The sequence below is a fragment of the Cervus canadensis genome, chromosome 12 (assembly GCF_019320065.1).
Source record: "Cervus canadensis isolate Bull #8, Minnesota chromosome 12, ASM1932006v1, whole genome shotgun sequence".
Classification (NCBI taxonomy): Eukaryota; Metazoa; Chordata; class Mammalia; order Artiodactyla; family Cervidae; genus Cervus; species Cervus canadensis.
Window position 1 is genome coordinate 29,596,922 of NC_057397.1, and position 27,619 is coordinate 29,624,540.

Consider the following 27,619-nt stretch of genomic DNA (forward strand, 5'->3'; position numbering starts at 1 on the left):
TGCACTGAAATCTGCATTAAGGGGAGAAATCACTGTCCCTATATGATATTCCACTGAAAGAACTTTAAAAAAAAACAAAACTTTTTTACACTGAGAATTCCTTTATAAAACTGAACTATATTTTCATGCATTTTAATAATTAGATATGATTCCAGGAAACTAAAGAATAAAAAATTAGTTTAAAAAGTTAATGTGGAGAAGTTGAGGGGGAAATCAGTATGTATTATAGTTTTATTACTGATATAAAACTTTCAAATACTGTACAGTGAGGTGTGTTGTAGAACTCTATATAGATATGATACACTATTACCAATTATTACTCAAGTGTAATATATACAGCAATCACAAAATCAGAAAATAATGGATAACAGCCAGTGCCTTAGGGATGGTAGAACATCTATACTATTTTATTCAGCAGTTAAAGCACTTGCTACTTAATTTTTTCTAAATATTTACACTATTACACTTATTTTTACATATTCTAAATAACATTTCCCTCCGAAAAGCAGATCCTCCAGCTCTTGGCACTAATTCTCAAAGTCAAATGAACCTAAAAATACTGACAACCTTTTCAGGCTTTTATTGCTCTACCACAGGCATAAAAGCTCAGGAAGGGACTTGTGCATTCTAAAGGAAAGTATGCAATACCTTAAAATTTCAAATACTAAGTAATTGATACTCACAAGCACATAACATCAACTAAAACTTTTTACTAGTTTTCCTTTTCTTTTACAAGAGAATAATCATATTAATATTATACTACAAAAGCATGTAGATTCCATAATTTAAAAAAATTAAATGTCAGATATACAAGTAATGGCATTTTCTCCAATAATTCACAATTTTTACAATTTCTGCTATTTTGGAACAAACGTTAAAATTCCCACGATTTAAGTATCATTAGATATGAATTTAAACACTTAGCATCCCAAAGAATTATTAAGAATGGCAGAACTTACAATTAACTATAAATCTTACATTGGTAATATAGCTCCCCTTTTGTTAAGTAAACATTCTACTGTGGTGTTTTCAAGTGAATACGTCTGGTTTGAAAAATTATATTGTGAAGAGCCTGAGGTTATGCAATTTTGTTAAATTACATGATAACCTTGAAATGTAGGGTGTAGCCATATCCTAGCTTACTTTAGAGTATGTATCTCACTATTACTCTTATAAAAGGTGATTTTAAAGTCATATTAAGATGAGTGGAGTTTAATTCAGTTCTGCAAAAGCTTTTATGAGAATCTTAATATGGAAACTTTGTTCTGAGAACCACGAATCTTAAAATTCTGCTGTGCGGTATTTTATGTATGGGCCAATTAAAATTCTTGTTGAAAAATAAAAACAAAATGGTACTGATATTCTGAAATAAATGTTTTATATTGTCACTGTATTGACCAAAGTTTAATTAAAGACAGAAATTACAAGTTTATTTCATACCTAAAGGTTAGTTATTAGTGAGGTCTAAATTTTTTAAAGAAATGTTCACTAGCAGCCAGTTAGTAACTACATAAAATAATACTGTTATAAATTCTGCATTTAGTAGCTAACATGTGATGTCAGTACAGTTCTCAAAAACCTGTCATTAGTAGTGAGTTGCTAGCAAGTGATCTTCCCTGAGGTAAGAGATCATATGCAAAAGTCTGCTAATTTCCAATAAAGTTAGATTCTTAAAAATAATGGCAATAAGGACCTGTGTGGCTGGGAACCATAGATGCATTTCAGACTGATATCTTAATTGCAAGCAGTAGACTCTTGATTGCAAAAAACCAAACTAAAACTCATTAGATTTAAAGCAAATTTCACAGTCAACAGCACTTGTTAAACGTCTCAGGTCTTTAGCTTAACTTTTCCAATAAAATACCTGAAATACAGTGAAAGGAGGGGAAATGGGCCTTAGACTTGCTCTTTAGTTCCTGAGTAACCCTTCCCTGGGTGTTCATCACATTCTAGCTCATAATATTTGACAGTGTCTTGTTTTCTTCAATTTCAACCAGTTTCTCACATCAGTATTCTAGAGACACATCATCTTCAACTCTACCTGGGATGTGGGTCATCAATTCAATCTTCGTATGACTAACTATAAAATGGATTACTGAAGAACAAACTTTACAGTTACACTTCAACTTTCAGTTAAACACTGCAAATATAATTTAACTATAGGACTGAATTAGAGTTATTATGTTACATGGAGAGCTAAGAAAATATTTTAACTAATTTATGATCCCCAGTTTAGACTCAAAATTGTGGCAATCACAAATGGTAGTTCTAAAAATCATTCCTGTAATTTATGTATTTGATGATGGTAACCATATGGAAGGACAAATAATGATAGTCTAGAACTTAAAGAAATTCTAAGACTTTTTTGTGAAGATGATTCCTGGCCCACTTCTCAAATCCATTAATTCCTGCAACCATATCTTGGTTGATTTAAAATAATGTCAAGAAACCTGACCATTCTCAGCATCAAGCCTTTTATTCTTTATCAAGGGAGAACCCAAACTATTATTAAAATATTCACACCTAAACCAGCTTCTAAACAGCACCGTCGTAGCAAGAGAAATTAATACTGTTGTCAGAGATTGAGCCTGCCTTCTACTGTCCACAAGTGCACTCTAACTTGACTAAAGGGAGATTTAATAGGGAGATAAAATGTGTAGCTGATGTTTTTACTTTATGCTACGAAATGTATTTGTCAGCTATCAAACATACTGAGCCACAGGTGAAGAAAATATTTGTTAAAGAAAAGGTGATTATGTCGTTTACCTGGAAGCAATGCATTGTTTGTGAAACAGTTTTCCTGTATTTAAACTAAAAAAAAATGGAGGCGGGGTGTTCAGTGGCTGAAAAAGCCAAAAATAATTATAGTGGTTAGTGATATCTGTAATTTTTAAATTTAATACAGAGAAGTCACCTGCATTAACTAAACGGGAAATACTATTTGGCAGCCACAGTTCTTTACGTAAAACTAATACACAATATAAAAGTTCTAAAAGTTCCTTCTATTTATAGACATAGAGAAAGGTATTTGAAAGTAAATTTAGATTGGAGTAAAATGTGATTTTAAACAGGTGATAATGTGATAAAACTAACCCAAATGTTTATCTTGCTCAGATTATCACCTGCAAAATGTCTACAGAGTTTCCATTCTTTCCCTATTCAAAATGGAGTAGTTCCTTTAATAAGTGGATTCAGGCAGAGATACTTTCATAGAAAGAAACCAAAACCTCCCTTATTTGGAAACACAAGTACTGTCTATACTCCTTATGAGTCAATAGGCTGAGATTTTTAAACACCCAATAATTTACTTTCTGATGTACATTTTCTTAAAATGCAAACGGTCCTGCATCTATCACACGAGCAAACAGAGACAGCCAGGCTTTGAATGCTCTAGATAAGAGATTGTATTAACATACATTTTGTCTTTCATCCATTCAAATTCAACTTAATTTCAGTGAACAGAGGAAAAAGATGGATTAACGTGTACATTTCAGAATACAGATTTGCAGAATAGGATAAAATAGTGCAATGCCAATCTCAGGATAAACATTCTTTAAGGAGTAAACATGAAAGCTGCTTCTTGAGGAAACAGGCACTAAAGGTTTGATGAATACACTATTTAAGCAAATGCCCAGTTGATCAGGGTATGATGCAGTCAAATTTGCATCCAAATCTAAGTGAAGCTAACAAATGAAGAAAATCTAATGGATTCTAAGAAAAAAAAAGGAAACATTTTTGGTTCAGAGGGGCTCAAAGACATTTAGCATATACAAGCTTAAATACCATTGATCAAAATTGTAGAACAATGTAACCCATTCATAAAGATAAATTCTTATTTATAAATTCTCTGTGAATCTGACAAACTCTGAAAATTAGAGATTAACTACTGCTACCATTATTTTTTAAATTATTTTTCTACCACACTTTGCAATCAACTTTTCTGCAAGATTAAAGAACAAAAATTTGGTGGTACTTGACCAGGCCAGGATTCAAAATAATGGTAACATATTATCAACACCAGAGCACACAATTGGCTGTGTTGGCTCAGACAGCAACATTACTGAATCACATTGACTTTATCATTCTAGAATAGATACTTTCCCCCAAGCTTGCTCAAATCAGCAAAATGTTATATATCATTACACTACATTTTCAAGATATTTTCACCAAGAATGCATATCTCTATGAATGTGTTTACGTTCACAGAAATGTCAGGATCCCAGTGTCTAACATATCCTTTATGAATTTCAAGATACAATTTAGTTCAGATAACCTTCAAATTTACATAAATCCTTTGACACACTAGTAAGTATGTGGAATGGTTATCCTGATGACATCAACATTAGCAAAATCTTATTTTCCCCCAGTTCTAGCCTTTTCAGAAATCAAACAGATATAGCAAGAGAATCTTCATGTTTGCAACATTAAGACTTTCATGGAATTAAAATTACAAACAACTTCCAATGAACCACATATATGGAAGTAACTCATATAAGCAGATCTAGTAACTATTTTACAGGAATTCAGAGCCAGCCTGGGCAGCAGTATATTAAAAGCTATTGCCAATCACACACTTGCTATCATGCACTGAATAACAAGATATAATCTTTGAATTATATACGTACAAGATTTTTTAATGACTAATCAAGTTATGTGGCCCAGCCAACAAATATTACATATTCACAATAAACATTCTGCCTTTATTAGCCTCTAATTAAATCAAGAGTGATCCATTGGCTCAGTTGTGTTTGTCATCTCAGCATCTTGACTATCCATCTCTTCGGGCTCCTCCACGGAACTTCCCTTTTGTGCTTCTGACCTTGCAGCGAATGCTGCTTCCAGTGCCTCTGCCACACAGCCATCGGCTGTTTCTATATTCAAATTTTCAGTGTCACCAGTTAGAGGAAAAGATTCAGGTAAGCCAGTCTGAAGACTCCCAGACTTCACAGAAGAACTCACAGCTTCCCCTTTCCTTTGAGGAGGATCAGATGGTGACTGCTCTGTACTTTGATCCCGCAAGTGCTTGTCCATCGACGCTTGAATAGAAGACACCATTTCCTGCAATTTTTTCCGCTGGGCCTCAACCATATCAGGATCAAGCTGCCTGCTGTCTCTCATTGTAACTACTCCAGGAGCTATTCGAATAAGCTCACTGTTACTAGGAGCAGCTGTGAATACAGAAGGCTCTGTTTTAATGGAACTACTACTAAAGTCTGTCCCTGTCGTATGCTTCCTTACAACTGGAGTCTCCCTGGCTCTTGGGTCAAGGTGTAGGGTACTGGATGCAGTTCCTAGAGAATGCCCTTTCCCCTGAAAGGCCGTTACATTGTGAAGTTGCTCGGATTTCTTTTTCACTACTCCACCACTACCTAGTTTTAATAACCCATGTGAGGGGCTTGATTCCCTACTTCTTGTAGTAGCCTCTGCTCGAACCTGACTTACAGCCTCTTTAACTAAATCTTCAACATCAGGACCGATGGGAAAATGTCCTGCAGCATCCACACACAACTCCAGTCTATCTTCAGAAGCATTATAGACAAAGGTTTTGCCAGGCAGATGTGGGAAAGTACAATGCTTGCCATCAGCCATACCTTAAGAAAGGAAAAAGAATTTAACACATTAAAATCTTACTTTAAAGGTGGAGTAAAGACAATTAAAATTGAAAGAGTAAACCTCCAATAATAATTTACAGGTAACAGCTTTCAAAACAAAATTAATTAGCAAATAATTTATTATACTTATTAACAGAATTTAACACATTACAAAAAAAAAAAAGAAATACCACCATAAACCTTAAAGTAGTTTCCCAGCGGGTTTGAAAAATATATATCATTAACCTATTACAAAGTTAGGAAAGTTAGTCTTGAAACAAACAGCTGAGTTTAATAAAAAAAAACACTAGCAATAATGTTAGTAAGGCATTTGTTTATAGTAAAGCAATAAGAAAATGGACTTTCATTTAATAAAATTCAAATTATAAACTTTAAAAATTCCTATAAGGGCAAAGTGTTATATACACATGTTGCATAATACTGAATTAAAAATCATAGTAATTCTATTAAATTACAGAATACCAGAATAAAAAGTTTCCTCTGTGTGTATATATGTATTTTTCACAAATATAAAAAGTATGAACTTTCAAAATAAAATATTCCATTATTAAAGTAGTCGATGTGGGGGCACATTTAGGAAAGTTAACATTAAGGCTTAAGTATAATTGCAAAGACTTAAGTATAACTGCAAGAATTGACATGTGGTCACAATAAATTAATAATATCTTCTTCAACTCCTTTGAAATAGCTGTATTCCATGTTACAACTCTTATTCTTTTCTGGCAGATGAGAACCACCAAAATAAGAGTGAGTTGTTGATGCACCTCAAATGGCCCAGTGTGATATCCTTTCTCACAGTCAACTGATGCAGCAGTAGAGGGTAAGAACTTTAAAGCAGGCTTCCCTTCATTTTCCAGCTGAAGAGTTTGGTCTCACTACGTGGTATTTCAAATGTTTACACTTTATCCAGCCTGGGCATAAAAAAACTGCATGTGTGTTTTAAGCTATCCAATATCTTTTTACATGTTAAGTTTGTACACTGTAAGTATACTCCAAATATGCAAAAATCAGGGTTTTCAAATTTTATGAAACCATAGATTTTTCTATGTTTAAAAAAATGAAATAGAGAATTTATAATAATATATGGGTATGTTTATAGCAAAATATAAAGCCAAAAGCAAACTAGTTTAAAATGAAGGAGACTGTTAGCAAGTACTATGGAAATTCAGAGAGGGGAAGGATGAGTGATATCTGGAATGCTTTGTGGGTATTAGGTGGTCTTAGAAGTATTAAGAATAGTTTCTTCCTTTCTGAAAAAAGCTACAGAATGAGAGTAAGTTCAAATAAACATTCATTTTGGCGGTAAGTTAAAGATCCAACGAGAATTTCCTCTTAGCAGAACATTTTTGGCAGAGAGAACTGACAAAAATAGATGGACAAACTTTAAAATCAGAGATGTCTAAAGCATACCTTTCATTATAAAACCCTGAAATCAGTTTTACCTTCTACCAATCCCCTACCTCAGAGATCTGTAAACCATGGCCCAGGAAACAAAGTTAGCAAAGAAGAAAGACTTTTGAATGGTAAGGCCAGGGATTCCCCAAGGCAAAGGTTTTACACAATTATTTCAACCGATAACAGCTACTGAGTCTCACTATGTGCCAGGAACTAAAGTAGACCCTGAAGATTAAAAAATAAGATAATTCTTACGAGATGGATATAAATAGATAATTATAACACAATCAGGTAAGTATAACAATGACAGTACTTAATTCACTAATTACTTGAGGATTATATAACTCATGCAAAGCACATACCACAGTGCCTAATATACATCAGGCAGTCAATAGTTTTAAGTTCTCTTAGATCAAAAGGTTTTGTAATTGCTTCCAGGTTTCTACTGTGAAGCTTTCCCTTGGCTATTCCTGGAGAGAATCATAGCCCCAACACATTTATCACAGTATTACTTAACAATGAAACAACGGAAACAATCTAAGCTTTCAACAAGAAGAGAGGGGTTAAGAGAACTGCGATCTATCTACCTAACAAAAGTAATATGCAGCTACTAATACTGATATAAATAAGTAACCTATGATGCCTCAGATGGACAGTAAAATATGCATGATGGTAAAATAGCAGGAAAGTACTGTAATTATAATCATGCCAAAAAATGTATGTATAAGAGGAATACTTAGCAATTTTAGGTCATGTTCCCCATTTCTATACTTTCTAGACCTCTTACACTGTTAAAAAACTTTAAAATACATAAAAAAATCAATGCAAATACTGTGTTGTGATTAAACATAATCATTTAAGCTTTACATAACTTACACAGTCCTCCGAATTTTAAGAATCAAGGTACATTAAAATTTCTATATCTTATATCAACAATTCCATTGGACATATATACCAACAGACATGCATAATAATATTTATAGCTACATTCTTTCTTGCATCAAAAAACTGGAGACTACCTAAAGTGAATCAGAACAATGGATGAATTATATTAAAATGATAATAGAATACTGTGCAGCAGTGAAAATGAACAAACTAGTTGAGCCCATGAATTTGAATGAATCTGAAAAAAAGAGCTGCATAAGAGAAAGTCACAGAGAATGTACACAGCATAACTCCATGTTTATAAAGTCCAAACAAAACACTAAATACTGCAAGGTTAGATATCTATAAAAGTATTAAAACTAAATTTGCCATTCATCTCTGCATTTATCTCTGTATAAACATCTGCAAGGAAACTTACTACAGTTTAAGCAAATCAATTTAAAAACACCTTTCCAAACATAAAGACTAGGACTATTAAAAGCTGATTTGTTATATTAGGCAATATGTCTGTTCAAACATAGATACAACCATCTATCTGTTAAGAGTGGATTTGAAAGTAAGAGAATTATGTTCTTTTCCAGTTTTTGGAGGGTAGGGGTGTATGTTTCGGGGGTGAGGAGGGCATGTTACATTTTGAATCTTTGCTCACGGGATGAGGATAATGATCTGCCAAATGAATCTGCCCTAAAAATACAGATAACATTTTACCACAAATATCAGATGAAATTATATTTGAAAGGTAAAATAATTTTCTGATGGTGGCCCATTTCAAATGGCTACGTGATGGTCAAAAAATTTTTAAATAATTCTGCAAATTACAGCTGGGATTAGCTAAGTAATTATTAGGTACCAGGTCGTTGGCTAACTGCTTTATGTGCACAACCTCATTTCATCCTAGTAACAATCCCAAGATTATGACACCCACTGTGCAAACAAAGATACTGAGGCTTAGAAATCACACTGGACTAAGCAGTAGAGCCAAAATTTGACATTAGATGTTCTTACTCCAGAGCTCTAAACTATCTCCTAATAAAAATAAACACCACAGGTAACATTTGAAAAACATAATGACTCTACTGACATCTAACCCACACACAATTCACCCATTTTTAAGTGTACAGTTGAATGTTTTTTAGTATATTCAGAGTCGTGTAACCATCACCACAATCACTTTTAGAATATTTTCATCACCCCAGAAAGAAACCCTGAACACATTAGCAGTCCCTCCCATTTCCTTCCCCCATCCCATTCCTGGCTCCAGGCAACCACTGATATATTGTCTAGGTGGGCCTATTCTGTCATTTATATGACTTTTTGTGTACGTGAAATAATACAGTATACGGCCTTTTGTTTCTGGCTTGTTTCATGTAGCATATTTTTAAGGTTCATCCGTGTAGACTGTACCAATACTTCATTCTTTCTTTTGCCAAGTAATATTTCACTGTATGTATATGCCACATTTTACTCATCTCGTCATCAGCTGATAGACATCTGCATGCTTTCCACTTCTAACTATCGTGAATAATGCTATCACAAACATCTGTGTACCAGTTTTGTGTGGACAGTGTTCGTTTCTCTTGGGTACACAGGTCAAAGTGAACTGCTGGGTTGTACAGTAACTCCATCTTAAATCTTTTGAAGAAACTGCTAGACTTTTTCCCCAAGCGACTATACCATTTTACATTTCCACCACAATCTCCTTGCCAATAGTTCTTATTATCTGTCTTTTTGACCACAGCCTTTCTAGTGAGTGTAAAGTACTAGCTCCTTGTGGCTGTGATTTGCAATTCCCTGTGGTTAATGATGTTGAGCATGAGTTCATGTGTTTATTGGCCATTTATATATTTTCTCTGAATAATGTCTATTCAGAGTCTTTGCCCATTTTTAATCAGGTTGTGTGTCTTTTTACTGCTCCGTTCTTTATATTTTGGATACAAATCTATTACCCGATAGACAATATTCAAAATCTTCTCTTACTCTGGATTATTTCACTTTCCTGTTCGTGTTCTTTGTAGCACAAAACTTTGCTTTTTATTTATGTACTTTTTTCTTTTGTTGCTTGTACTTTTGGTGTCATATCTAAGATTTTGCCTAATCCAAAAGCAAGATGTTTTATGTCTCTGTCTTCTTCTAAGAGCTTTCTAGTTTTAGCACTTATACTCAAGTTTTTTATACATTTTGAGTTAATTTTGTATTTGGTGTGAGGCAGAGGTCAAACTTCATTCCTTTACATGTGGATAGTCAGCTGTCTCAGCACCATTTATTGATAAAACTATTCTTTCCCCCATTAAATTGTCTTAGCATCACAGCTAACATTTTTAAAATAATTTCAAACTGAAAACAGAAAACTATTTAGAAAACAATCAAGAGAATCATCCTCATACCACCCACCACAACCCTCCTACACACAAAAAACAACTGAGGGAAGTTATTTTCAGTTCTGTGAAAGACACTGCATACAGACACCAATTACTGGGAGCCTTATGATGAATTACAATTAAATAATAACTTTAAAAAAACATGAACTGGTATCAATATATTTCAAAAGGTAGAAAGAAGAAAAAGGTAGAAAAGAAGAAAAAAAAAGAAAAAGAAAAAAAAGGTAGAAAGGTGGTGCATATATACAGTATGGAATATTACTCAGCCATTAAAAAGAATTCATTTGAATCAGTTCTAATGAGATGGATGAAACTGGAGCCCATTATACAGAGTGAAGTAAGCCAGAAAGATAAAGACCAATACAACACATATATATGGAATTTAAAATGATGGTAACGATAACCCTATATGCAAAACAAAAAAAGAGAAACAGATGTACAGAACAGACTTTTAGACTCTGTGGGAGAAGGCGAGGGTGGGATGTTCTGAGAGAACAGCATTGAAACAAGTATACTATCAAGGGTGAAACAGATCACCAGCCCAGGTTGGATGCATGAGACAAGTACTCAGGGCTGGTGCACTGGGAAGACCCAGAGGGATGGGGTGGAGAGGGAGGAGGGAGGGGGGATCGGGATGGGGAACACATGTAAATCTATGGCTGATTCATGTCAATGTATGGCAAAAACCACTACAATATTGTAAAGTAATTAGCCTCCAACTAATAAATATAAATGGAAAAAAAAAGAGAAAGAAGTGACAGATGAAAAGTTAAAAAGAAAAGGATGCCAGAAAAAAGGGAGGAAGCAGTGGGATGCTCAGAGAGAAATCTATAGCTTTAAATACTTATAGTAGAAAAAAAAATTTATAATCAATAATCTAAGCTTCTACCTAAATAAGCTTGGAAGTACAAATTAAATCCAAAGCAAGCATAAGGAAGGAAAAGGTATATATAACAGCAGAAATCAATGAAAATGAAATCAGGAAAATACAGAGAAAACCTATGAAACCAAAGCTGTTTCTTTGAAAAGATCAATAAACTGATAAATCATTAGCTGGACTGGTCAGCAAAACAGGAAAGGCAGAAACTGCCAGTATCAGAAATGACAGAGCTATAGGCCTTACGGACATTAAAGAGACAGGGAGTATTGTAAACAACTTCATGCCAATAAGACTGCTAATTTAGATGAAATGGACAGATTTCTTAAAGGCAAAACCAACAAAGCTTACTCAAGAAAGGGACTGACCTTAAGAGCACTTTATTAAAGAAATTAAATTCACAGTTAAAAACTATCCTATAAAGAAAACTCCAAGAACAGATGGCTTCACTGGTGAATTCTACCATTTAAGAAAAAAAATAATATCAAAGCTATAACACTTTCCAACTCTATTTTCTGTAGCTAACATTACCCTGATTAAACGGTCATTACAAGAAAACAAGAAAACGAGATGGTTAGATGGCATCACTGACTCAATGGACATGAGTTTGAGCAAGCTCCAGGAGTTGGTGATGGACAGGGAAGCCTGGCGTGCTGCAGTCCATGGGGCTGCAAAGAGCTGGACAGGACTGAGCACCTGAACTGACAAGAAAACCACATACCAGTATGCCTCATGAATATGCTCACAAAAACACTCAATAAAATACCAGCAGTTGGAATCCAGAATGTGATGGTTCAACATTCAAAAATAAATCAATGTAATTCACACTATCACCAAACTAAAGAGAAAAGCCTTAAAATATTATTTCAATAGATGCAGGGAAAGAGCATCTGATAATATTCAACATCCATTCACAATACTAAGAAATCATCAATAAACTGATAAAGGGCATTTCTGAAAAACCTACAGGTTTGAATGCTTTCCCCATTAGACCAGGAACAAGGCAAGAATATCCACTCTCAACTCAAAATACAGTAATCAAGACTGTGGTATTGGTGGAAGGAGAGACACACAGATCAACAAAATAGAAAAGAGATCCTAGAAATGGACTCACATGAATAAGGTCAACTGATGGCTTTAAAGGTAACTTTACTGATTTTATGCTGTATATAATTCACCTTTTTCAAAAGTGTCTAATTCATGGTCAATTGATTTTTCAAGTGTCTAATTCATGGTCGATTGATTTTTGATACAAGTATCCAATAATTCAATGTATAAAGCATACCTTTTCCAACAAATGGTGCTGGAACAACTACTGGATATGTACACACACACACACAAAGTGAACCTTACCTCATACCTTACAACATATTAAAAAAATCAATTCAAAATGGATCATATACCTACATATAAAATTAAAACTATAAAACTCCTATAAGAAAATACAGAAGAAAATTTCTGTGACTTTGGGTTAGGCAAAGATTCTTGGATAGGACACAAAAAGTATGAATCACAAAAGACTGTTAAATCGGTTATCAAAGTTATAAACCTTTGATACTTAAAAGATAATGTTGAGAGAATGAAAAGACAGGTTATGAACTGGGAGAAAACAGACCCAAAATACTTATCTGATAAATGATGTGTACCCAGAATATCTAAAGAACTCTCAAAACTCAATTAAAAAAAAATTCAAACCAATTTTAAAATGGGCCAAAAAATAACAAGATACACATAAGCACAGGCTTCCCTGGTAGCTCAGACGGTAAAGAATCCACCTGCAATGTGGAAGACTTGGGTTCAGAAGATTCCCTGAAAGACGGCATGGCAACCTACTCCAGTATTCTTGCCTGGAGAATAATCCCCATGGGGCTGCAGAGTCGGACATGACGGAGGACTAAGCACAGCACTGTACAAGCAAGTACACAGAAAGATGCTCCGTATCATCACTTATTAGAGAAATGCGAATTAAAACCATTATGAGAGAATAATATAAATCTATTAGAACAGTTTTAAATATAAACACCAATACTACCAAGTGCTGAAGGAATACAAAATGATCCAGTCACTTTGGAAAATGATCTGGAAGTTTCTTATAAAGATGAGCATATACTTACCACATGACTCAGCAATCCCACTCCTAGGTATTCAGTATTTACCAAAGAAAACTGAAAACATCTGTTCACACAAAGACCTGTACACAAATGTTTTCAGTGGATTTCTTCCTAGAAGCCCAAAACTAAAAACAAACTAAATGTCCTTCAACTGGTCATAGGATTTTTAAAATGTGATATATATACACACAATGGAATACTACTCAGCAATAAAAAAATAAACAAAAATGAATAACCTATTAATACATGCAACCAGACAGATGTATCTCAAGCATTACATTAAAAACTAAAATTGACAAACATTTTTTGTAAAGAGGCAAGATGATAAATATTTTAGGTTTTGTAGACCATATAGTCTTTGTCATAACTATTCAACTCTGCCAATGCACTGTGAAAGCAGTCCTATGTAAGCATAAGGGTGTCTGTGTTTTGATAAAACTTTATATACAACAGGCAGTGAGCCTGAAATAGCCCACAGGCAGTAGTCTGCCAACCCCCATGTTCAATCAAAAAGCCAGACACAAAAGATTAAACTATATGACCCTATTTATATGGTGATATGAAAAAGGAAAACATACAGGGTCAGAAATCAAATTGGTGGCTGTCAGGGCCAAGGGATAGAGGTAAGGGATTAATTAGAAGGGCATAAGGCAAAAAAAAAAAAAAAAAGAAGGGCATACGGCAACTTTTTGGAATGGTGGAAATACTCTATATCTTGAGTGCAGTAGTGGTTACATGACTATATGTGTTTGTCAAAATTCACATGCCCGTATACTTAAAAAGGATGAATTCTATTATATGCAAATTATGTTTCAATTATCTTGTCAAAGAAAGGAAGGGAGGGAGGGAAGAAAGAAGCAAGCCAACTGGCCATTTTCTGGTCCCTAATTCAATAAATCAAAAGAAAAAACACATTTTTTTGAAATAATCAAAGATCAAGGAAACCTAAATACTGCCTGGTGATATTTTTAAAAATTATTGTTCATATCTTTTAGACGTGATAATTGTATTAGGGTTAAAAAAAACAGTTCTTACTTTTAGAAATACATACTGAAGTCTTACAGATGAAATTATGTCTGAGATTTATTCTAAAACAGTACACTTGAAAGGGGATGGATAAAAATGTACTGATAATTACTGAACCTGGGTGGTAGGTAAGTAGTGGTTCATTACATTATTCTTGCTACTTTTATTATGTGTGAACATTTCTACAACAGCCAAATTGCGTTTTGTTTAACAAGGAAAAAAAAGTACACAAGAAAGAAAAAACATAAAATAGAGATTATGCACTTGGTCTAAAGAGGTCAGGTAGGTAAAAAAGTGAGAAAGCCAGACTGATAAAAGTCAGAAGCCAAAAGCATTTACATTAAATCTTTGAAAAAACATATGGTGTCTAAACATACATACTAGCAATCTCTCTCTTAACACCTTAAAACTCTTAAGATAACAGTTACACATTTGCACATATCTTTATAAACAATACATACACAATGTGAAAAGAAGTTAAATGTAAAGTGAATTATTTCCTAGACTCCAGAAAATACTGAGTTATACAGGAATCACAGTTGAACACAACAACAATAAAACGCTGCATGATCTGATTCTGGGATGGACACTAGCACTATAAACAAACTGGCCTCTAATTCCACAATGTAAATGAGAAAATATGAAAAAGAAAGTGATAGATTTTTAGTAATATTATAGCAGAAAACATACTTGACCATATCAGGGCAATAATCCATTCTAACTAGGCAGACTGATGATGAAGAATATATACCCTAACATTGGAAATCGTTTTAGAAGAATATGATCTGAACTTTCTTAAAACCTTATAATAGCTTGAGTGGAGATATTATTATCCAAGAATAAAGTCATAAAGCAACTATACCCATGGTTTTCTTCATAATATTGTAGAATACGCCACCCTGCTGGAACATGTGAGGAAGACCTTTTGCATAAGACCATACATCTTCTCCTGTAAAATAAAAAGATACAGTTATTAGCAGAAAACCAGAGAGTTAACCCAGGCTTGCTTTAATATGGATGAACCTCAAACAGAGACTGTAAGATAGATATTCTAAATGAGCAATGCAGTCTAGTGTAATATACCATCTAGGGAGCAATGTGGAATGAGGGACTATGGCCCCTCTAAATGCAACAGCCATTGCCAAGTGCTGTCACAGAAGAATATAGGTCCAATGGTTCAAGAACAAATGGCATTTTAAGAGAAGCCAGAAATTCAAATTTGTAATGTCAATTCTCCCAGTTTTTAAACACAGGAACTAATTCAAAAATGTCTTTAAAACTGCATGAGTCAATACTGGGCATATTAAACAAAATATACATGAAGACTCAATCCAGTTCAAAGTAAACTAGTGCACAACTATGGACTAGAACAACAGAAAAGGTTATAGAAAGATATTTGTGTTTTCAAAGTAGAATATAAAAAATATATTCTATATTTATGTTAAAACTAATAAAAACAGATGGAAAGGGCTAGGGAGTAAAGTAAATAGGTAGACTAAAAATAAGTAATTAATGTATTTTGTTGTTCCAAAGTTGACTTTTTAAAATAGAAATTTGGGGGGGGGGGGAATGATGAGATTTGGAATAAATATCAGAAGCCCACAAAATAGCCACAAGCAAACCACCATTTCACAGAAACATATTCTTTAGGAACACCCTTTGAAGCACCTATTATCAATAACAAATTTCAAATAAAAAGTTAAGAATGATAACCACTATCCAGGAAGTTAACAAAGAATGGAAGGAACATAAAAGTTATTTTGGTTTGTGGAATACGGGCTTTTTGTGTATGTGTGTGGTTTCATTATTTTCTAATCTGATAAAGTATATGTACTGCTTTTATACTCAAGACTTTTAAAAGTTGATTTCTACTAGAAGACGATACTATTGGTTCTGAGCTTTGAATGGAGGTTGTGATGATGTGAGTTAAGTATTATATACCTACAATTTCTCAGAGCTCTAACCCCTTCCCACATTCATAAACAGGAATATGAATCTGCATGGCAGTTGGTGAAAAGTATAAAGTGTACAACAAAGCCTAAAGTATATAAGAAGCCTCAGCACTTAGCATTTCAGTTAATTAGAACATTTACTTACACATAAACACTTCATTCACTAATGATACAGTGCAACCGGAGTATGGCAATATTTAAGGGTGAACACAGAATTTTAATTTAAAATTTTGAATATTAATAAGAACCCCTAAATATAGAACGTTAACAACTCTGGCAGAAGTTCTGACTGCTGGATTTTTCATTGAACTTTACTTGGATTATTTCTCTGGTGGTAACCTTTCATTTAGTTATTATCAATGTTATCTTAAATGTACTTAGTATACTAAGTAGGATATCAATTGTCAAATATTCTAAAATATCAAAGCATATCAAAAAACTATATGATAGCACTTAATTATTTGGTCAGAATCTAAACAGGTGCCAAAACAATAAACTGCTCAGGACTGACCACCCAAATAGTGGTAAGAAAAATGATGTTTCTTAGTACTACTTTATAAACCCGATGATTCCTTACTTAAGCAGGCAGAACTCTAAAAAGAAAGAATTCTTCTGAAGTGCTTATCAACCCTGTGTTTTCGTCATCTCCCTAAGGATTCTTTTTAGACATTATTTTCCTAATCTGCCTTCCTAATGACATTTGAATACTACAGACACACTGTTTATCTGGTTATGTATTATGTGTATATCTTACAATTGTTTCATTAAATAGAGTAAGATTTACTTTACCCTCCCCCAAGAACCAAGTTTCACCCCCTTCAGACTATATGGCCCAGTAAGTATGCATACTCTATTGCTTTAAGGAAAGGATAGATACCATCTAAATTCCTCCCAGATGGCTCAAGTGGTAAAGAATCTCCCTGAAATGCAGGAGCCTCAGGAGCTGCTGGTTCAATCCCTGCGTCAGGAAGATGCCCTGGAGGAGGAAATGGCAACCTGCTCCAGTATTCCTGCCTGGAAAATTCCACTGACAGAGAAGTCTGGTGGGCTATAGTCCATGGGGGCACAAGAGTTGGACACAACTTAGCAACTAAACAACAACAACCACTCAGCTCTGAGCAGGCACCTCACATGGCTTCGTTTTCTCCTCACAACTGAGCCCTATTTCACAGAAGAGACAAGCTCAGAGAGTGTAAATCATTCTCCCAAGATCAAATAGCCATTAAGTGGCAAAGCCTGCATTTGAATCCTGGGTACATTCTACAGCTTAAACCCCTTCCACGGTTACTAAATCTCTACTAAAGGTCAAATCATGTTAGAACAAATTTGGCATAACCATCAACACACTCTCTTCTTACAGAAACCCACGGCATCAATGACTGATTGGAACAAAAAAGAAAGGCAAATTATTTCCTTTGGTGTTTATATACACTTCCACTGAAGGCATGTTTGTTGTAAAAGAATCAAGGAAAGGGATTAGACATCAGAAAGCAGGAACTGTGACACAGCCTAAGTCTCCCATCAGTCACAGACAGTTCCCCATCCCTTCTAGAACTGCCCTTGTTTAGGCCTGTCTCCTGCCTGAAGGGCTGCCACTGCCTCATCCTTGGTTTTCACTCTAATCTTCTCCCCAAGTCCCTCCTCCACACAGCCTTCAGAGTTAAACCTTTAATGGTTCCCCCATACGATAAGGCAAAAGGTCTAGTCCCTTTTCATGGCATATAAGTCAGCCTAAGATTCCTTGTCCTCGCTCTCACCTCACATCTCTCATTAAATCTTGATTTCTACAAAGCAAACTACCAAACTGCTCCATTTCCCCAAAGGCCAATAATAGCTATGCATTCTTTAAAACTCAACTTAGGTGTCACTTCCTCTAGGATTCTTCAGAGGTGGGTAGGGAAGTTCCTTCCTTGCTGCTCCTGTGTTATGAACACCACAGCCCTGATCACAAGGCAGGTTGACTCAGTAACTTTTCTGTTTCCCTTTCTATACCAGAAGCTTTGCAGAGTCAGGAAAAGGTCAGTGGCCCATTTGACTTTCTACTTCCAGGGCCTGGCACAATGCTGCAGAGACAGGAGCACTTAGAATTCATGTAATGAATAAATAGTACAAATGAGGCTTTTTCTTTTAATAATGCCTGAGAGGAGTCCATGAAAAAACTTAGCTGAAGCACTATAATGACAACTGTTCTATAATGCTATATGGATAAAATGTTAACTAATGGTACTATCTGTATACCTCTTCATGAATTTAATAAAATCATAGCAAAAACAAAGGTAAAGACTTTTAGGTACAAACTTGGGAGTTAAAAAATAAACAAATCACAGTAATATAACGTATATCATGGTGACCATAGTTAATAATATTTGAAAACTGCTAAAAGAGTACTCTTTAAAAAAAAAAGGAGAGGGGGTAGAATTACTTTCTACCATTTCACTGGAAAGCAAATTCTTAGAGAAGAGGACTAGTCTGGTAAAGTGAAGTGAAGTCACTCAGTCGTGTCCAACTCTTTGTGACCATGGACTGTAGCCCACCAGGCTTCTCCATCCATGGAATTTTCTAGGCAAGAGTACTGGAGTGGGTTGCCATTTCCTTCTCCAGGGGATCTTCCCGACCCAGGGATCAGACCCAGGGATCAGACCCGGGTCTCCCGCATTGCGGGCATACACTTTACCTTGTGAGCCACCAGGGAATCCCTAGTCTGGTAAAGCATCTACCAGCTGTTAATTCACATTCTTCTGATAGCCCCCACTTAATTTTATTTTAATTCAACTGCTTCTTCATATTACAACAGTAAAATACTTACATTGAACATACTGTGCACAACTGTACAAAAAAGTCTATAATACAACCATAGAAAACCTCTGTTCATACCCTGTCTTCCTCGAATCCTTCTTAATAGTCTTTAATTCTCCTACCCGACAGTAGTTATTACTATACGGCAGTGATAGTATGGATGATTTTCCCTTTTGTTCTCTAATTTTCTTCCTCTTTAAAAAGAAATGAAATTTTAAAAGTATGTTAAAATAAATTATTTTTTAAATATGATTTTTTCCTAAAATCTAGAAAAAAAATTAATCACTAATAAAATAATGAGACTAAAAGTGAGTTTAAAAGGTCATCATTCCAATTTTCTAACTTTAGATATTTATTTATTTATTTATTTTTTAACTTTAGATATTTAAAAAGGCAATCTGAAGTTTCTACTTGGCAATTTATAAAGCAAGTAAGATTTTAAAATCTAACATATATGTGAAATATAGTTATTAAAAAAAAGAAAAACAAAATTAATTTTGAAATATTATTTAGAGTTCCCCCCCCAAATATCTAAGTTAATTCTGAACTCAAGTACCTATCACCATAAAATAAACTGACCAAAATGTACATTTAAACTAGGAACATGGGGCTGTTTCTACTAGAAAAAACTCTAAAGGTGTTCATTAGCTGAAAAAATTGTTGCCATCTCTCTACCCTTCCTGCAGATTCTGCCATCTAAAATTGTATCTACCTTGAAAGAAAAGTGAAAGTGAAGTCGCTCAGTCCTGTCCGACTCTTTGCAACCCCAAGGACTATAGCCCACCAGGCTCCTCTGTCCATGGGATTGTCCAGGCAAGAATACTGGAGGGGGTTACCATTTCCTTCTCCAGGGGATATTCTCGACCCAGGGATTGAACCTGAGTCTCTCGAATTGAAAGCAGACACTTTACCACCTGAGCCACCATCCACCTTACTAACTGTCAAAACCATTTCTAAGAAAGGTATGCTTGTTACTCTCCTTGTGCTCAGTCCCTTATGCGTCTCTCAGAGTAATCATTAGCAATAAAAGATATACTTATCATACACATACATGCACACAAACCTAACTGTGTGGAAATGTGTACACAAACATACAGAGTCTGATTCTCTCTGGGGAGGACAAGTGTTTAAGAGAACTATTGTATTCTACTCCCTATATACTTTGAGTTCTTTGAATTTTTAAAAGTAATATTATAATTGAAAAAATATGAAGAAAAAAAGAAATAGAATCATGCTTAACTTAATCTTCAAAGTATATTATAAAATCACCATTTATATTATACATATTTACCTTAAAATACATCTATATGCATTCCTTTTATTCAATTTTGTAACTGTTCCCCCATGAAATATGCTGTTTATAAATCAATTAGAAAAGTTATGATAGTATGTTAAGAATAATAGATGCATTAAGCACTATCTAGATTTGAAAGTCTCCTTCACCCAATATTTGAAGAAAAAAATTCAAGAAGCAATAATGATATTCTGACTCCAAGTCATCTTAAAAGTAAGTGTCTGAATACCATGTGTGATTCTGAAAATACCCAAGGCAGCTACAACATCAAAAAGTACTATGAAATTATGAAAAACTGTGTAAAAAAAAAAACCTGTGTAATTTAAACTTGTATATTAAAAACTCATGCCATTCTTTCAGGAAGATAGAAAGTAAAGTTTCTCAACTCCTGAAAGGATGCTAACCTTTGCAGTAAAGTGGAGTCAATATCACAAGTAGCTTGATTCCATCAAAGCAACTCTGATAACATATGTATAAAACTCTCATAAAACTGACCAACTGTTTTTCACAAATCTGTCTTTATCTCTTGAAAAAAGAAAATTAATGAAAGTTTCGTGGAATATAATACTAAGAAAAAAGAAATTAGCCTAGTATTTACAGTGGATGATGTACTATCTATCATATCTACCACAGAAAGCTGGCCTATAAGAAAATTTAATTACATATTTTGCAAAGCCAGAGTTAGAGTCACTCACATATTGTATAAATAATGAAGAGAACAGTGTAAAAATTGTTTAATAACGTCCAAGTGGTCTGGATAAAGCAGATTAAAATCTGTGAAATATTACAGGTAAGAACACTGTTATTTCATTTTTAACTAACATCATTAGATTCAAAGTGACATGTTCCATGAACTGAGCAAAAGATTAAATGCACTCACTGTCTTGATACAAATAATAGATATAAATTCTATTTAATAAATATCCTACTTAAAAAAACAATAGAAAGAGAAACCACATGTTTCTGGCTATCAAGAAGTCAGCCTATTTAATGAGAATACACAATTATTATGCATACACACACATATATATATATATATCTTTATAGCTTTCATCAACAGGTCTCCAGCTTCCTTTTTCTCTATACATAAAAATTATAAATAAAAGCAATAAAAGTATGGGACGTCCTCAGTTGAGACCCAGCAAGTAAATTTTTTTTGTTGTTTTTTTTTCCGGCAAGTAAATTTACGGAAGGCAAGGATCATGCGTGATTTATCTTTGTATCTACAGCACAGTCTTTAGCTCATAGCAGACGTTTTACTGAAAGAATCTGCATTCATTCATTCAACAAGCATGTACTTAACACCTAGTAAGTGCCAGGGCCAGTACTAGCTGATAGGGTAGTAAGTAAACCAACATATAAAATCAGGAAAATTTGTAACAGGTGCTATGAGGGAAATGAACAGGGTGCCATAACAGGAAACATACTTGGAGTAGTTTAGCAAAGGTCTCTGAAACCCTTACCCCTGGGTAAGGTGGTCAGGAGAAAATCTCAAGAAAGTGGTATCAAAACCTTAACCTAAATGAGAAGGAGCCAGCTATTCAAACAGCAGAAATCTTGATGAGCTATTTGCTAAACTAACACACCAGCAGCTCAGCTCACGTTTGGTAATTCAAAATTTCTGCACTTTGAAATTTACAATTTTCTTAGTAAACCCTGTCATTTCCCATTTTCCAGCCCTCTCCAATCTAAACATCAAGAGTTCCCAGTACTCATTCACATAAAGTTGTGTGTACTTACTTAGCTATCCTCATATTGAGATTTTTTACAAACATAACACTTTTAAGAAAATCTTCCCAGGAATTCCCAAGCAGTAATGTGGTTAGGACTCCGTGCTTCCACTGCCGAGGGCGTAAGTTCATTCCCTGGTTGGGGAACTAAGATTCCACAAGCCCCACAGCATGGCCCCCAAAAAGAGAGTATCTTCTACATAATTCAAATACAGTTATGAGAGAATTAGAGGTAGAAAACTAATGCTTACAAAGGGACTAATATACGGGTCAGGCACTGTCTTTGTACTTTAAAGCAGAAAGTCAAGTAACAGCACCATAAAATTAGCAAAGCACTCTGCTTAAGTTCTGTGTCAGGAGTAGAAGTAGGAGATTTAAAGAAATGTGTGGGTTTTTAAGGGCAGCAACATAAATGCCAGAGGTGGAAAGAGAAGAGATCATTAACAAGAAGACATCATCTTAGTCAATTCCTTACAGTCCACAGTCCAGTACTCAGACATTAAGGTCCAGAAACCTCAATTCAAACTCAAAAAGCGACTAATGGTAAACAAGAATTATATTTTACTAATTTTCATTATGAAATGGTAATATATTATTATGCTGGCCAGAATTTTAGACTACTGATCATAATCTCACCGGTGCCACTGCATTTTTAATCTCCATGGAGAACACAACCTCCAAATGAATATAATCCTCACCTCATTGTCACCTCTACATCAATACTTACATCAGGAAGCTAAATGAGTGATTAGACTAGAAGCTTGATGACTATGGAGTCAGGAAAGGGATACAGATTTTTCAGCCAGGCCATGGTGAGGATTGATCAAATAGTCCTGCCCCTCAACAGAGATTACCTTTCAGTTACCAGAATTTTCATGAGCCCCAGTTGACACATCTTTCTCCTTTGTACAGCACTGTATAAACAGTGCCAAATTCTGCTTTTCAACTGTTTTTCAATGTTCAATGCTGACCATCCATTCCATTTCTGCTGACACAGCCTTTCTTTAGCTATGTTAATGTCATCTATTTAATTCAATCAAAAAACCTTCCAAAGTGCCTACTACCTGCCAGGCACTATACAAGGTGCTGACCATCCAAGGCCACATCCTCTTCTATTGAGAAAGACTGCTTTTCCTGACCAATCTCTGACCTGGACATTACCGGTTTTTAAAATGTGCCTTCAGCATACACCTAAGTTTACCCAATCTGTGCTGGTATTATTTCATTTACAGAGTTCTGGGAGTACATTACTGTTACCTAAGTATCAACTACAAGGGGTAATCCTGTGGATAGGAGGCAACTGAAGACCTGAGCAGTTAAGCAGCTTGCCTAAAACCACTGAGTTAACAAGTACTGAAGCCAGAATTCAAATTGTAGGATTTTCTGACTTCAGAAATCACAATCTTTTCCTTTACTGCACACAGTCTCCAAGAAACTAAAAACTCTTAAAAGACAGAAAAATGTAAAAGTAAGTACATTTCTTGACATATCCTCCAATAATTATGTCTGACAAAATAAAGTCAGCAATATTAAGTTGTAAATTTGCATAGATAGATCCCCTATTAATAGATCCCCTATTAAACTAGGCCCCCAAATTTAAGCCAGAAATAAATTATCTTCATTTTGGAAGGTCAAGGCCCAATTCACTGATATTTAGTACTCAGAAAACACAATAAAAACCCAGATCACTTTACTTGAAAGATCTCATCTCAGCAAAAATAAGGCCCCTCTAATATGTAATATATTTCAGTTTTACTTCTATTTTAAGCCTCAATAAAGCATACTAACAGTAATTTAAAAACAAAGATTAGCCAATAAAAATACTATAAAAAGCATACCATTGGATCATTTCCCAAATCATTTAAAGCTTTAAATCACCTATTTGGTTGACAATATATTTTCCTTTGTGTTGAATTATTAAAATGAAATGCTTCTTAAGCAATCCCATTAACATCTACCTCTGTTTATTATATTTTTCATGAGTTATAATAGTTCATTATAACTGATGGCAAAGAGTCACCAAGCAAATTACTTAAAACACAAATCCCGATTTACAAATAAGAAAAAGTTGATGAACTGGGAAAGGGAGAACAGGAAATGGTTGAGAGATTATTAGGTGGGAGTGCAGTGAGCATGTAACCCAGAAACTGCAATTCATCAAACAGGAAGTCCTGAAATCACATGACACGCAGGAAAATGAAATTTAAAAATAAATGACAAGGGACAAGGTGTGCACGCTCAGTAGAGCCGAAGGGGTAAAAAATGAAAAAGGTTGTAAATGGATCCATTACAATATGATTTTTAAAAAATGACAAGCAATACATTATACTTAAATAATCTGGTGACAGTAAGGGACTACTTTCACTTTCTTAGTTATGTTTTCCCAGTATTTACGCAATAATCACACTAACGTCTATCCACTAACTGTCAAAAAGCGAAAGAAAAGAATTTTCTTTTAAAATATATAATCAGTTTTTACATTGACCAGATTTTTTCCCACAAAGACATGAGAAAAACTCAGTATATTACACTCACAGTTATAAAACACCATCTGAGTTAAGCTGATCTTACCCATTAACGTTGCTAAAAGACACAGGGAGTACATTTCTTTGTCAGCTTGCTCCTGAAGCTCCTTAGATGACAGTCTGCCGGTGACAGCACTGTCTTCTGGTTTCACAGTGTGGGCCGAGTGGGCAGCGGCAGACTGACCCCCTTCGGCTTTACTTTTCAGAATCTCGATTGTGATTCTGTCACCATGCTGTAAAGGAACTGGCTCCTTTTCCATTCCTGCCTGGGGTGGCATTAACTCTTTAGGAGGAAAGCCGTATCGAATACACTGTAAATATGGCGGAATGTTGAATTCTCTGGCTATGCTTTCTTGAAGTTCAAAAAAGGTTGTTGAAGACTTAAGTGTAACCATGGACTGCCGTCCGTCATTAGTTGTGATTCGGATCTTTTTCTCCTTAGAAGTGGTTGGCGAATAGGGAGCCTTGGTAGGGGTGGCAGGTGCAGAGGATGGGCCTTCACGAACAGTACCAGGAGAAACAGTCCTGGGCTGCCCCTTCTGTTCTTGTTTTAACTTCTCTGTTTTCCGTTTCTGCATTACAGAAGCCTGTTCCGTAATATTCTGTTGAATAGTTCTTTCAGTTTTACTCATGTTTAACTCCTCCTTGTGCAAAGTTTTCGCTTTCTGTCCAGTAAGAATAATTTTAGTTGGGAGCGGGGACTCCGACTCTTGTCCTTGTACATCTCCAAATCTTTGGGCATGAGCACCATCTATATTTACAGGAGTATAATCATCAGGATTCTTTTTGGCAGTCTGATGTAATATAGTGTGGACAACTTTCTGAACTAAGATTTCACTCCCAAATTCACCTGGAAAGTGCTTGGTAACAAGTTTCATCGCAACATCATACACATTGCTATTCAAAGATGCATCGCTTTCATACTGGAACCAATACACTGTTTCTCTGACCACTCTTCCACCCCATTCCAAAGTAATAGGAAAAGCTTCTGGTAGATTGTCATACTCTTTCCCATCCCAAAAATGTTTGAAGCCACAACCACATTTGCCACCAGTGGACCTGGAATTAGTTCTGTCCCCATCCAAATACACAATAGAGCCATCTCCTCTGACTCTTCGCACAGATGTGCCATGGCACCAATTACAAGCTGTCAGGTTACTCAAGCCATAGTCTGGTATCAGGACATCTTTCACTGAATCATATGAGCAAACCAAATTGTTCAAGGGAAAGCTATAATTTTTGTCAGGCCTCAGCTGTCCATGAGTACTTTTTGCCAAGTTATACAGTTTCCCTCCCGGAGCCAACCACTCTGGAGGAACATGAAGTTCAGAAAGGGCACCACAGAGCAAACATTTGTGAAGGCGATTATCCATTACTGCTTTTTTAGCAGCTGCTGTGACTTCTTCAGGCTGAACTCCTATCACACCGGTCCTCCTGTAGAAATACTGATGGACATCAGCCACCAAACTAGGATGGATACCGTGCTTGTCCATAAAGACTTCTTCCATAGCAGCAACAAGCCGAAGTAAGTATTTATCCTGCAAACTTCTGTCTCCTCCAATAACACAACCACCATCCTCCTCAAGTTTGATGTACTTCTTAATGAGGTCCTGAGGCACACCCCATGCTTTAGGAAGCAAATTCATAGGCAGCTTGGGCAAGGCAGCCCCTTTTATGCCTACCAAGGGGATATAATGGTTTCTACCAGAGCTACTCCAAGCGATACAGATTGGTTTGTTCAAATGACCATCTCTGCCGGTGCACTTCTCTGCAGGGATGAGCCCTGGCAGAAAGGTGGCTGAATAATCACCAGAGCTTCTCATGCCACTGAGCGAATCTAACAAAATAATAGGGCGATGAAGCACATTGGCGAGGCCAAATATGTGGATGTTCCGCAGGCCCAAGGGAACCCCCTCAGGCGGTACAAACAGAGGGTCACACTCGTTGATAATGTCCTCCCACTCAGCGGCATCAATGAAGTCATGGAACAGCGCTTGATACCGGGCCAGGTGCTGCTGGAAGTGCTGTTTAAGATTCTCTCTCAAGGCATGCCAGAAGAGCTCCCGGCCCACTAGGGCCCGGGACACAGCATGCACCAGGCAGTGCCCGTCCCCGTCCACATGCACGGGAATGAGGCATTCCTGACTTTTATTGGCCCGCTTTATGTCCTCGAGGGTGTCATGCAAATACAGGAGGCTTCCGGAGCGGTCCTTGCCGTAGCCCACCGTGTTGACATGCTCCGGTTCGATGAGGAATGCGCGGTCACCCAGCAAAGCGCAATCGAACAGCTCGCCCTGGTTCATGTCCCGGAGCAGCTTAGCCCGGCCAGTCTGTTTGTCCATTCCGTAGCGCGCTAATATGGGCGACAGTAGTTTGCAGTGGTAGTTTGAAAGGCCCATCACCTTTACCAGTTCCGTGTTCTTCTTGGGTGCCCCTGTCACCCCGAGCAGCGCGTTCCGCAGCAGGTTGTGAAGCACTACGTCCGGGTCGGTCACCTCCTCCACCCCCAGCAGCTGTTGCTGCTCGTGCCGCTGTCCGCACTCGGTACACTCGATGCTGACGGAACCGGAGGCCGGGAAGAACAGACGCGCCTGGCACTTCGGATCCGGGCAGCTCCCGGAGAGGATTCTCCGGTCTCTCCGCTTCGAGAGCCCCCCCGGAGTCGCCGCCGCCGCCGCCGCCAGGGACGGCGGAGTCTGCGGAGCCTCTGGGGGAGGCGGCGGCGGCGGCAGCGGAGGCGGCGGCGGCGGCTGAGACATAGCTCTCGGCTCTCGAGTCTCGCTCCGCGTCCCAAGCGACCCTCAAAGGCTCATAGCCCAGACCCCCGCCGGCCCGACTCGGTCTCGTCCAGGCCCAGGGCGAATCCCTTTCCTTTCCCTACCAGCTCCTCCTCCTCCTAAGCGAAGGCGGAAGCGCCGGACGTTGTTTCTCTTCTTACTTCTCCACTGCCGTAGCCGTTGCCCCGAACGTAACGGCCACCACCCTACCCCGCACTCACACTCACTCACTCTCGCTCTCTCTCCCTCAGACACACAGAC

At 36.3% G+C, this 27,619-nt stretch overlaps 1 protein-coding gene across 1 annotated transcript; it reads right to left on the minus strand.

Annotated features, from left to right (window-relative positions):
- Positions 1–379: 379 nt before the first annotated feature.
- Positions 380–27,619, minus strand: VCPIP1 (valosin containing protein interacting protein 1). The gene is made up of 3 exons (XM_043483507.1): positions 24,628–27,619; positions 15,147–15,233; positions 380–5,591 (listed from the first exon to the last, which is right to left on the minus strand). The coding sequence occupies exons 1-3, from the start codon at positions 27,338–27,340 to the stop codon at positions 4,720–4,722; spliced, it is 3,672 nt and encodes a 1,223-aa protein (XP_043339442.1). The 5' UTR covers positions 27,341–27,619; the 3' UTR covers positions 380–4,719.

Excerpts from the sequence above, each read along its gene's own strand:
- VCPIP1 (XM_043483507.1), bottom strand. The coding sequence starts at position 27,340 with ATGTCTCAGCCGCCGCCGCCGCCTCCGCTGCCGCCGCCGCCGCCTCCC. Across the intron at positions 15,234-24,627 it reads TCTTTTAGCAACGTTAATGG|GAGAAGATGTATGGTCTTAT; the intron begins GTAAGATCAGCT and ends TTTATTTTACAG. Across the intron at positions 5,592-15,146 it reads TATTATGAAGAAAACCATGG|GTATGGCTGATGGCAAGCAT; the intron begins GTATAGTTGCTT and ends TCCTTTCTTAAG.